This window comes from Conger conger, chromosome 5 (assembly GCF_963514075.1).
Source record: "Conger conger chromosome 5, fConCon1.1, whole genome shotgun sequence".
In the NCBI taxonomy this organism is placed as follows: Eukaryota; Metazoa; Chordata; class Actinopteri; order Anguilliformes; family Congridae; genus Conger; species Conger conger.
Window position 1 is genome coordinate 6,076,309 of NC_083764.1, and position 12,500 is coordinate 6,088,808.

The following is a 12,500-nucleotide window of genomic DNA, read 5'->3' on the forward strand; positions in this document are numbered from 1 at the left end:
TGCCTTGATAAGGTTCTGTCTCATGATGGTGTGGTTGCTGGCTCCATGTTCCATGTCAGCCTCATGGTTTGGGCAAAATTGCAGTGTGTGCATGTGTGTGTGTGTGTGTGTGTGTGTATGTGTGAGTGTGTGTGTGTGTGTGTGTGTGCCTGTATGTACGTGTGTGTATTTGTGTGTGAGTGTGCCCTCCACACAGGCAACAGCAATAAAATACAGCAAGGATCCATCCAATCACGTGATCACACGTCCCTGAGGACCTTCTCATGTCTAATCTATCAGGTTTGTTGCTTAAATATAACCCATTTGTCTGTTTCACAGGGACAATCACAGTCCAGTTTCCTTCTTTAGTCCAGTTACCGTACCGCGTTGCTAGAGGCCTACGCGCCCTATTGCTGAATTTTGATTTTTCCAGCCACATCTGCCGGAGCCTGTGGTAAACACCCTGGCCTTGACCACTGGAAACGGGAGCACAGACCAGACGATATAGAATGACCACAGAGGAAGACCGGAGGCAGGGCACAGGAAGAGGTCCGTCCGTCAGCACCAGGGCTTTCACACAGACCAACAGCTGCTAATGTACAACACAGACACTCATCAACACACTTTACTTTCTACACAGCGGCACGGTCAATGCGAAACACCATCAGCTAGCACCAGGGCTTTTACACAGACCAACAGCTGCTAATGTACAACACAGACACTCATCAACACACTTTACTCTCTACACAACGGCACGGTCAATGTGAAACACCGTCAGTTCGCTTTCCGTGTGTTTACATACGCCTTGCTCATGTCACCTAATTTTTACAGGATCTTGTAAGCAGTTTATTGTTGTCCCTACCTAAGTGTATATTATTCCTGTATATTTCTCTTAGCGTTGTATTGTACAGAAACGGTTTTATATTTATAATCCACTGTCAGATTAATCTACAAGGCCCAAGTCCTTATCTGTGTTGTGTTCTTAGCATTGAAACTGTACCTCCCTCTAGGGTCTTTCAGTGCACTTATCCCTGGTTATGGGTATGCACTTTGTACTTTGTTGTACATCGCTCTGGATAAGAGCGTCTGCCAAATGCCTCTAATGTAATGTAATGTCATCATAACATAACATACTGGTGCGAACAGGCCGTTCAGCCCAGCAATGCTCAACTTTTTCTACCACTAAAGTGTACCTATTGCTTAGGTCACCTCAAAGCTATCTAGCACCGCATCAAGCCTGGTCTTAAGAACCCCCAGAGTTTCTGCCTCCACTACATGTCCTGGCAAGCTATTCTACATAGTGCCCAAAAACCCCCCCCAAAAACTTCCTAATGTCCTTGCAGAAATGATCCTTTACTAATGTCCAGGTAAGGCCCCTGGTTCTGCCAACAGAACTCAACCTGAATAATCTCCTATAGTTCACACTAGTTAATCCCTTTGTTAAAATGTAAAAACCCCTGGTCATTTCTACGTCTCTCATGTGATCTTTACCCAGCTGCCTTTCAGCCGAGCACACAGAGTAAGTGCGTAACCTTGACAACACTGTAAAAACAGCACCATGCTACCACAGCTGTGCTTTAAATTACCCTGAGGCAAAGGCCACTGCGGCCTGCTCCGTGAGGACGAATCAGCACTTTAGTGTACACATGTATTTACAGTAGGAGTATGCCATTAGCCATACTTTCCTGGAGTTTGGCTGTCAAACGAATCGATTCAAGGATGGGGATGCTCCATACAAAATTCAATTTAGTCCGTGAACCCGGCCCAGGAAAGCCTACCGGTAGCAAGGTTCTCCTGTTCGTTCAGGGTGTTGGTGTTCAGGTAGATGTAGGACTTGCGCTTCTCCTGAAGGATAGCCTGGGTGTTGATGGTAACGGCCTTGTTCAGGGCGACCACCTCGTAGGTGATGAAAACACAGCCGCTAAAAAAAATAAAAAAATAAAAAGACAGCCATCCACAGACACTCATCAGCATAGTGTTTTACACTACCGATTAGCACTAGCACCACTGTGGTAAATACATCCAGGGACTCCATTGCACTTGACAAATATGCTTGAAAGATCAATTAAGAGATTGATGTTAATGCTCTGAGAGGAACATTACAATCACATATTCGTGATCGCACACCTTAAACGATTGAAATGAAAGGGACGACCTACCCCAATACAACTGCTCCGGTCACCTTCGCTATTTTTTCTAGACGGTAGAGAGGGAAAAAGCCGTGTCAGGGCGTAGGTTATATCAGGTGGCCCACGCCGCACTCGTTCCATTGAGTATTTCATGGACAGACCCGTATATCTCTTTAACAACGTCTGTACAACCCACAGGACAAAGTATTACGTCTCCACAAAAACGTATAGAATCCCAGCTACTCACAGAATGAGAATGATGGTCAGTACAAACAACAACCAGTACACATCCAAACTTTCATTGGACAGTTTTAGTAAAGAAAATAGGGTTGTATTTAGTTTTCGCAATGCATTATGTATACAATAGAGATAATATCTGCCATTACAAAAGGTTGTAATCAGCACCTTCGGATACCAGTATCCAATTTTAGGACACATTCGCAACTCTATTTACGTGACATTTGTGATATAAACCAAAATGACAAGAGAAACGGTGCTATTAATTACGGCGGTATGTTCTGCTGTATATGCTCGGTTTAAAGAAGTCCGTATGCAAGTACTTACTAATATTTCCCCAAAACAGCGTTTTCTTTAATCCTTGGTTTGCTGTGCTTAGTCTTCTACAGTGAATCAGGCGAAGAGCTGTAGCAGACATCCTCTAAAATCATACCGGACCACCACGTTGAGGTGAAGCTATGAATCAGGACATTTATGAACTTTACAGATGGTGAATAGTTAATATTTATAAAACAATAACTCATCACTTTCCTACAGGCGAGGCAGGTGAGGTACAAGGGCTACTCTAGCACCCAAATTGCTGTCAGACTTATTTACGACAAGAGGCAATTAGCTAGCTAACTTCACTTGCTAACAATCTCGCTGGCCTATTTGGCAGCTCATTCGAATAGAACAATAAATGTCACAATAACAATACACGTTTATTTTCAGATTTTTTTATGGTGGTATTTTACAGACTGTAATATACTTGCGCGTGGAATTGTCTTTGCCAATGTTATTGGCTAACGATCGTTAGCAACCAATCAAGTATACTAGCTAGCTAGCTGGCGAGCTAGTTACCTGTTCCTAACATTGCAGCTAAAATATGTGCCATTGAAACATGTCAATTCTTCGATTATTATTTTGACCGTTAAGCCAGTCAGCTATAACTTCTGAAGCCTGACTTAAATGGGCTTCGCTTGCAAGCTAACCGTTTAACTTTAGCTCACCTGCGAATGTTAGCTAGTTCTGCAAAGCAAAGCAATGATACGTCCGGTCTCGTAAAATGTACGTCATAAACGGGTTGCCAGGTGCATGAAACAGCAAGCAAAATTGATGTTCCCAAGTAGAGAAAAACTTCGACCAAAATAGAAGACAACAGTGAGAGTTCCGTCAACACTAACTGATTTAAAGCTCGTGTAATTTATGAATGAATTAAACTGATGTGATATTTTCGTTTTTGGCTGTGGACGACACACCAACGGAACCTAAACAAACAAATACGTACCTGGCAACCTTGAGTCTTTACGTTAAAACAAGCACATCATAGGAGATTTTTCTTTTTTTTTCATAGGAGATTATGATGTGCGGATTATGGATTGAAAGGTAATATGATCCTGTTGCGATGTGTAGCACATTCACCAGATTGAGAATCGGTTGGTTTGAGGAAGGAAGTCCCCTGCCCTGTGGAAGACTTGAACTGGGTGACTGAGTCTCGAAGCTGCTTTTTACGGAACTGAAGCAATTCTATATTTATAAGGCATTTCGCATGGTTAGTCTCACCTTCTCCGGTAAATTTAGTAGTTTATGTAGGCCTGCACATCATAAAGAACTTATAAAGCTTATTTTAATTTCGGCCTATAATTTTCTTTCCCGAGCGATGCAATTCTGACAAATGAAATATAATCACTGAACTTGCATTAATGTTTCAATGTAACTTTATTATTTTGTGTGCTGTTGATTATTCATTTATTGTGCGCTTTACATTACCGCAAATTGATTAAATAAAGCCTTTTTCCTCATTTGCGTTTGCTTGCACTATCCACACACAAAAAAGCAGGTATGCCTACTGTACTGTTTACAGTGGCAATGTGTGATTCTGAATCCTTATGTAGATCTCTCATTTGTGTTGTTGCTATCAGGGTTTAATCAAGGATCAGACGATCATTTCAAAAGTTTGGATTATTTGGGTTTTGGTTTGAATTATAACAAATTGGATTTAGGCGACTGTTAGACTTTAAGAATGAAAAACTATCCACACAAATGTATGTGTGTCTGAGAGTGTGGCCACCTTAAACTGAATAGGAAGAAGAAGGTGTGTTATTATAAGTTTCAGACAAAATATTTTGCCTCAAGTCAGAATATGAACTCCACTTCTTTTAATTTCTCCTATAACGACATCCATAGATGATCCCATGTTAAGAAAAGAGCCTTTGTAACATAATATTTTTTATTCAATTTGAGGGCATCCTCTCATGATCAAATGATCACGATTACTCAAGGTCTTATCCATTCGCACTGCTGACATTTGAAATGACACAATTCTCATTCAGTACCTTGCTCTAGTGCTTGAAGGCTGTCCCCCACCTGGAATTAAAATATTATACAACAATATATTCTGTTTACAAAACCAGTTTCCAAACCACTGCGCCACACTCTTGCATATTCAGTAATCTGGAGGCAATTTATCAAATGTAGTGCAAAGGTTCTTCCTATGTGTTCCATATAGAGCCAACTCCTCTGCATACAATAGAGAATGCATACAATGTATCCCACATATAATACAAATTCAGGCTTTATTTCAATTAAATGTTTGCAATATTATTAAATACAAAAAACATCAAACAAAAATAAACAAGATTATTCAAAACAACACTTGCTGTAGCAAAATGTTCTGGGGGGGAATACAAATTTATAAAATGTACTGGCATGTATTACTATGTATAAGTGCACAGGTGTTTTGCACAAGTCTGTTCTGTATAGTATAGGCAAGTGTCCAACTTTTCATTCTGGGATACAAGTTACAGGCATGTATTTTACTTGGTGTGAAATTATTATTCTAATGATCAATTTCAGTGTTCTGGTCTTTCTCTGGCGTGTATGAGAATTATTATCAGAAATTAGTATGCCGTGACTTAGTGGACCCATGGATGTGGAATACGTGTGAGAGCTGGCCTGCATATTATAAAGAAAAAACAAGATGTCTTCAGATCAGAGTGTATTGTGTTAACTTATCAGCCCAATGTTTGAGACTAATAGCCTGTTTGTACTAATCAAATTACCCTCCTACTGAGATTGCAGCCGACTTCTTGGGGTACTCATTTTACAAATTACATATTTGCTTATTAAACCAGATCATTAAATGATCTTTTCTATAATTATAACCACGAACCCCATCTGGAATTTGGAGTTGGCACCCTGGTGGGCCACAGAAATGGTTGGAGTTTTATTTAATGTACGTGCAGTTTTGCACGCACAGCGCATTTTCCCCATCTAAGAACCCAACTCTGTTCTTGGAGAAGGGGAGGGGCTCCATACGGATATCACATTACACCCCCATACACACACACACACATCCATATACTCACACCCATACACATACACACACACCCATATACACACACACATACACATATACACGCATGCACACACATGCACACACACACATACACGCATGCACACGCACACACACACATACACACATGCACACACACACATACACCCCCATACACACACACACCCATACACACATAGACACACAATTATGCACACACACACACACACACACACACACACACAATGTTACACAGAGCCACCTTCCATTACAGAGGAGTCGGTAGCACGTTAGCACGTTAGCGTCCCAACAGTCCCAGGGTGGCGGGTGTTCCCACCAGGGGGCAGTCTCTCTCTCTACTCCCTCCCTCTCTCCCTCTCTCTCTCTCTCTCTCACACACGCTCTACGAGCTCGCGGCTCAGGTGCAGGTCTCCTGGAAGGCCCGGATCACGCTCTCGTAGGCCGGCGGGGGAGTCTGCGAGGCGTGGAACCCCCGCAGGCTGCTGTTGCTCCAGAAGGAGTCCGGCCGGGGAGGGGTGGATCCCGCGTTAGCGTTAGCGTTAGCGTTGGCGTTAGCGGTGGGCGGGGTGAGCGGCAGGGAGCCCTGGCCGCCCTCCTCGGCCTCGCGGGCGATGTGGCTGCACTGCACCAGCGGGTGGAAGGTGGAGGCCCTGAAGCTGTTCTTGCGGCCGGGCGGGTCGGCCAGGTCCAGCGAGGCCTGGCGCTGGAAGCCGAAGGCGACCAGGCTGTTGTTGCTGCGGCGGTCGAAGCCGCCCACGCCGGCGCCCCCGCCCCCGCTGCCGCGGTTGAAGGAGCGGCCGTGCAGGAGGCCGCGGGCGGAGCCGCGGGAGTGACGGGGCGGCCGCCGGGTGATGCTGGCCGAGGCTCGGCGGCGGGACATCCACGTCATGACCACGTAGATCAGGCTGCCCAGGAGCAGGCCCACCACCATGGACAGGCTGAACGCCAGGATCAGACGTCCTGCAGGAGGGAGGGGGGGGGGTTAATACGGTCAGTTCATCGCCAAAATCAACTGTTATTCATTCATCAATCAAACTGCCATCATTACATTACATTACATTATTGGTATTTGGCAGACACTCTTATCCAGAGCGACGTACAACAAAGTGCATACCCATAACCAGGGATGAGTATAAAGTCACCATACAGTGATGGTAAAATCAACAAACATTATTCATTCATCAGTCGAATCACAAAATCACGTGTGATCTAAGTGAATTTGTAGACCGTAGAAAGATTATTGGTGCCAGACAGGGTGGTTTGGGTATCTCAGAAACTGTTGATTTGCTCGGATTTTCACACACAGCTGTCTCTAGAGTTTGCCAAGAATTGTGCGAAAAACAAAAAACATCCAGTGAGCCGCAGTTCTGTGGGCAGGAACGCGCTGTTAATGAGCGAGGTCAGAGGAGAAGGGCCAGACTGGTCGAAGCTGACAGCAAATAACCACACATTACAACAGCGGTATGCAGAAGAGCATCTCTGAACACACACCACGTCAAACCTCTAAGTGGACAGGCTACAGCAGCAGAAAACCAATAAGTGAAAATAATTAATCTAATAAATACCTAATAAAGTGCTCAGTGAGTGTACATACTTCAGTTATCAATTGAGCCATAAACCCTTCATACAGCAATTATAAAATCAACATACATATTGCAATCACCAATCAAGGCATACAATCACCACATAGCAATCATAAAATCAATGTACGTTACATTATCATCATTCAAGTAATCACAAAGTGATTATAACACAGTAATCACAAAGTGATCATACTGTCATCATACAGCAATTATGAAATCTACATACATACTTCAATGTTTAATCAAACCATAAAATCATTACACAGTGATCACACAATTATCATACAGCAATTATAAAATTAACATATGTACTTCAATCATCAATCAAGATATGAAATCATCAAACAGCCATCGTGAAGTCAGTCAGAAATAGTAGCCCAGTGTTAGGATTGTATGATGTCATGATAATTGATGATTTGCCAGTCTGCTCTGCAGTGGCTCAAAGTGCCAGACTCCATATAAGCACACACCCTTTCCTCTCCAGGAGAATAAAGCCCGTCTTAAATTTCATCAACATATTATCATAACATAATAGTATAACCCTTTATAATGAATACACTCCATTAAACTAAGAGAACTAAAATAGCTATATTTGAAAAAATTAAATACATTACCACTTTTTTACCACCACCGTTTTTTCTGAAAATATGGCTAGGGCTTAACAGGTTAATACATCTTGATACAATAGTCATACCAATAAACATGAAGCATTATAAATGAATAATTAATCATATAATAGTCATAAAGTCCTTATGTAACAATCATAGAATCCTCAATAAGATCATAAAATCATCCTAATCATCACAAAGTTATTATACAGTAGCTATATAATTATAAAGTACTAAAATCGTTATCCAAAAATCAAACCATCAACCAAGTCATAAAATCATCATACAATTGCTATAAAAACACAATACAACAATTAATGTACTAAAGTATTGCTGTCATGTCTTTCAAAAGATTATTCAGTTCAAATATTCCTTTAAAAACTTAATTCCTCCGCCTCCTATCAGTTATATGTGTATTAAAGAGAGACCAGTATCTAAGATGTTTTAAAAAAATTAAATCACTGCATGCATAATTTTTCAATCAAACATAGTCTACAGCAAAGTCTTTCATTTGGGCAATGACAACAGTATGTTTACTAAATACTATATCTAAATAACTAAATTTTGCTTTGAAATGCACTTTTAGTTTAATATTTCAAGTTGACATAGGCTCAGGAGGTAAGAGCAGTCTGGCAGTCGGAGGGTTGCCGGTTCGAGCCCGCCCTGGGTGTGTTGAAGTGTCCCTCAGCAAGCCACCACATAGCCTTGAAGACGGTGGGAGCATTGCGTCACAGAAAGACTGGCCCTGGTTTCTGACAAGCCCTCATGCAAGGACGCTATCAAAACAGCGCGTGCGGTGCTTTTTAAATGAGAGGAACAAGAAAAAACTAGTTTTTTTTCAAGGTTTAACAAAAATGTTTTTAAAAAAATCCTCTCAGCTGCCCCTGCTTTTGGCATATATTTCTAAAGTCTGACAAGTGAAGAGCTTGAGTTGGATGCTCATCTGGAAATGACATTGGGAATGTCTGTGGAAAAACACATCTGCCGCAAATATAGTACATTTTTACGGATTAGAGCACAGCGTACACTGCGTTCTATGACATTGTGAAGCAAATATCTTTTTACACAAAACGTAGTCTGAGCAGTTTGATTGTGGGGATCCACTGTAGGGATTCTTTACCTACAGACAAGAGGAAAACAAAACACAAGAGCGCGCCGAACACATGCCAAAAACAGCAGGAGGAATCTTACCAGTGTCAAACTCTTTTAAAATATCCTCTATGGAAATCGTGTCATTATCAGCCATCATTCCTCCCCAAAAAAAAGAGAAAAAAGAGAAAAAAGAAAGGAGAGGAAAAGATGAATAGATCACATCGAGACGACGGCGGTCGATACGGCGGACAGAGAGGCCAGAAGCGCGAGCACGCACACACACACACACACACACACGTCCCCCTCTCTCCCGAGCTGGCTGCTGTTTTTTTTGTTTGTGGAAACGGAAACTTCGCTGTCACACTTCCTGATTTTCTCGACCCCTAAATTAGCCCGGTCAGCCTTATCTGAGTGGGGCAGGGATCCTGAGAAATGTGATCATTTCCTCGGCCTCGTTCGTTTCCGCGCGGCTAATTAATTAAGAACAATAACGGGTCCGCCTTGTGTCGCACAGAGCAGGCGTCGGGCGGCTCGGATTTCGCTGGAGAAAGACGTTTGTGGAATGATTTTGGCTTCTTTTCCCCCCCACCTGTGCCATTTCACTGGGATTATTTCAACAAACACTCTGCTGGGAAATACATAATTAAATATTAAATTGCTGTTATAGCTATTAAATAACCGTAATAGGACAAATTTACTGGAAGGTGACGCTGAAACAATTTTCTCCATAATAAACTCTGAAATTACAAAAATCTGCTTGGGCAATCTTTATATTGGGCTTTTTTAAAAAAATGTTTTTAAAATAAGTATACCTGCGCTTGCATTGGCACCCCCACCCTTAACATCCCTCTTTCCACAGACCTTGGCAGCGCTGCCGGCTGTATCTCCGCCCCCTCTGTGAGAGACGTCCAGTGAAAACAACAACACCGATAAGACACTCATAGTAAGAGCAACTTTCCCTGTAGTTCTGTTAAACACACACACACACACACACACACACACACACACACATACACACACACACACACACACACATTCTTTCCACCGGCAGGGAACAGCCTCGGCCATGACTTCCTGCAATTGTCTCTCTCTCTCTCTCTCTCTCTCTCACACACACACACACACACACACAGACTCTTTCTCAAACACACACACAATCTCCCTTCACTGTCAGTAATTGAGTGAGTTTGACTGATTGCAATGAGGCTGGGAGGAGAACTGAGATTCTGCAATACAAAGACGTAATTTAATGATGAGTCAAGCACACTTTTATTTGGGATGCTAATAAAATCTGTAAAACATGCCTGACTGCAATACTATTTATCCACTGTGAACTTACATAAGCTCAGACCATGTCTGTCTGTCTTTGAGTTGAAACGCAAATATTGAGTTACCATCTTTCAGTGTGGTTGCTGGGTATTATTACAATAACAAAACAGTAGATGGCGGTCTTGTATAACGTACATTTATGAATGATCGCTAGTTATTGCTGCGGCAAATTCTAGAACCCATTCAAATGACATATTTCCGACAAGTAGGCTAAGCTTCAAATAATTTACATAAAACCTGAAACATTTCTAAATATTCCATATGCTGAAAATTGAATGAGAAAAACAAAACGATTGCAGTGACCTTTCTGTGTTGCAAGATATTTGTAAACTCAAGCTTTCAAAATAAATAATCGATAAGCCTGAAGCAAAAATAAAATATTAAATAAAATAAGTACCAGAAACGAAACCGAACTGAGAATACACGTCAGGTGTTGCCGAAAATGCGTCTTCGCGATGAGCTATTTTGACAGCCTCCCAACCGTATCAACGATTTGTAGTACGATTTATCTATAGCGCTGACAGCGATTACAGCAGACCTAGGCTCGCTGAAGGGATTTGGCTTGTGGCAGGGCAACTCTGGGCGTGGGCCGATAAGATAAGGAAAAGGGCTTGGATACTGGCCGAATGCTACCGAAGCACAACGAGCTCTATCCCCTGCAAACGTATAAAAAATAGTATCTAACCAATTAAGTCAGTTCCAACTCTATTTAATGAAAGCGGAGTTCAGCAGGCTATAGGCTACAGGGTATACGGTGACTTCTAGGCACAGTATGAGAAGCGGAAACACCATTATCCTTCCGATTTCAACAACCATTCTTGTACAAGTCTGTTGGTATGCTACTTCATATAGCCTACGGGGGGTTGTGGATATCAAACACAAAAACATGTGCACAAACAACGATTCGATTTAGCTATTTAGGCTCGCGTAACCGAGTGTTCAATGCCAAAGCAACACAGAAGGCACATATTTTATAGTGTACTTTTTGGACTTGTAGACACGCGTAGGCTATTGCTAAATTCAATTCACACGCGATATTCAATTCAATTCACACATTTGCGCCGTTGTTAATGGCAATGGAAGTGCTCCCAAATGGGAGTAATTCGTAGACTTTCAAATTTGATTTATAACTGAAGTTCAACGGTACACCCGTCACGCCCTTTGATAAAATCAATTTGTGGAAAGTAGTGTTCTTGTTTTGATTCTTCGTGACTCTGGAACGCGATATTCTGCGGAGTCGGTGACGCGGTGGGGCAATAAACTGGACCCTTGCGGAGTGCTATTCATAACATTCCAATAGTCCTTTCAGTAGTACCAGAATCTCTCGGATTACACTGACTGGTAGCAACCCCCTGCTTGCTCCAACTGAGGCGACCTGACTTCTTATTTTCCGCCTTTTCTGCTAATGGTTGTACACTGGTGCCGGCGGAAGGTGGGGGCTTCGCAGACTCCTCCCAGAAGAAGGAGGTTGATGACCCGTGAGTTCGTCGTCGATTGCAATTCTGCTCCTTACACAGCTATAGTTAATAGTACGAAGATAAAATCAGTATTGTGCATTTTATGTGCAATATTCGAGTAGGGCATTGCACAACTTAATGCAGATGCCCTGAGGTTCAGCAAAGACTACGGAAATTGGATACAACGTTGTTTGACTGTGTTTCCATTGGCAACAAAAGTCGCTAACCAGAGGATCTTCCCGTAAGTTAAACTGCACATTGAAGCAATCAATAGACTCTCAGTGGTAAGGATCCTTAGTTTTCCAACTTTGCAGAGTAGGTAGGCAACAGATATTCATTCAAACGTTGCAGCGTCGCCGTGAGAAAGCACACGCGTGTTATTTCTGCTTTTGGACCGAATGAACCAGCAAGGTTCCACTCTTCTTATTGCATAACGGTAATACACCTGCATATTCCGTTAACTTTTAGCGAGTGCGTTGGTTTATTGTTGTAAAGTATAAAGGCTGCTGTTGCTACGTTCGTACGCTGATTGTACGTTGGACAATATAATATAATAATAATATTCAGAAGTTTCCTTTTCAACGTTAGTTTATGTTGTTTTTAGATTTCACAGCACCGTTTCATTTTAAAACAAATAATGGGACTCGAAATACAACAAATAATATACTTGGAGAACTTGTCTTGAATCCTTGGAAAACGTTGTGATTGTGTGACTGTGAGTTTACAGTCTGAAAAACTGAAAAAAGACAACG

General features: G+C 42.1%; 2 protein-coding genes across 8 annotated transcripts in view; both read right to left on the reverse strand.

The window, feature by feature from the left end:
• serac1 (serine active site containing 1) overlaps nt 1-3,813 on the reverse strand; it is a 19,615-nt gene extending 15,802 nt beyond the window's left edge. The window contains exons 1-4 of one of the 7 annotated variants that reach the window (XM_061244153.1): nt 3,613-3,813; nt 2,673-2,766; nt 2,139-2,175; nt 1,758-1,900 (exon numbers count right to left, since the gene is read on the reverse strand). In XM_061244153.1, coding sequence (XP_061100137.1) covers nt 1,758-1,900; nt 2,139-2,175; nt 2,673-2,763 — 271 coding nt within the window. In that variant the 5' untranslated portion in view covers nt 2,764-2,766; nt 3,613-3,813. The other 6 variants (XM_061244151.1, XM_061244149.1, XM_061244150.1 and 3 more) reach the window with 6 other exon arrangements.
• Nucleotides 3,814-4,883: 1,070 nt separating this feature from the next.
• Nucleotides 4,884-9,368, reverse strand: myct1a (myc target 1a). Its single transcript, XM_061243426.1, has 2 exons — nt 9,062-9,368; nt 4,884-6,639 (listed from the first exon to the last, which is right to left on the reverse strand). The coding sequence occupies exons 1-2, from the start codon at nt 9,117-9,119 to the stop codon at nt 6,077-6,079; spliced, it is 621 nt and encodes a 206-aa protein (XP_061099410.1). The 5' UTR covers nt 9,120-9,368; the 3' UTR covers nt 4,884-6,076.
• Between the last annotated feature and the right edge of the window lie 3,132 nt (nt 9,369-12,500).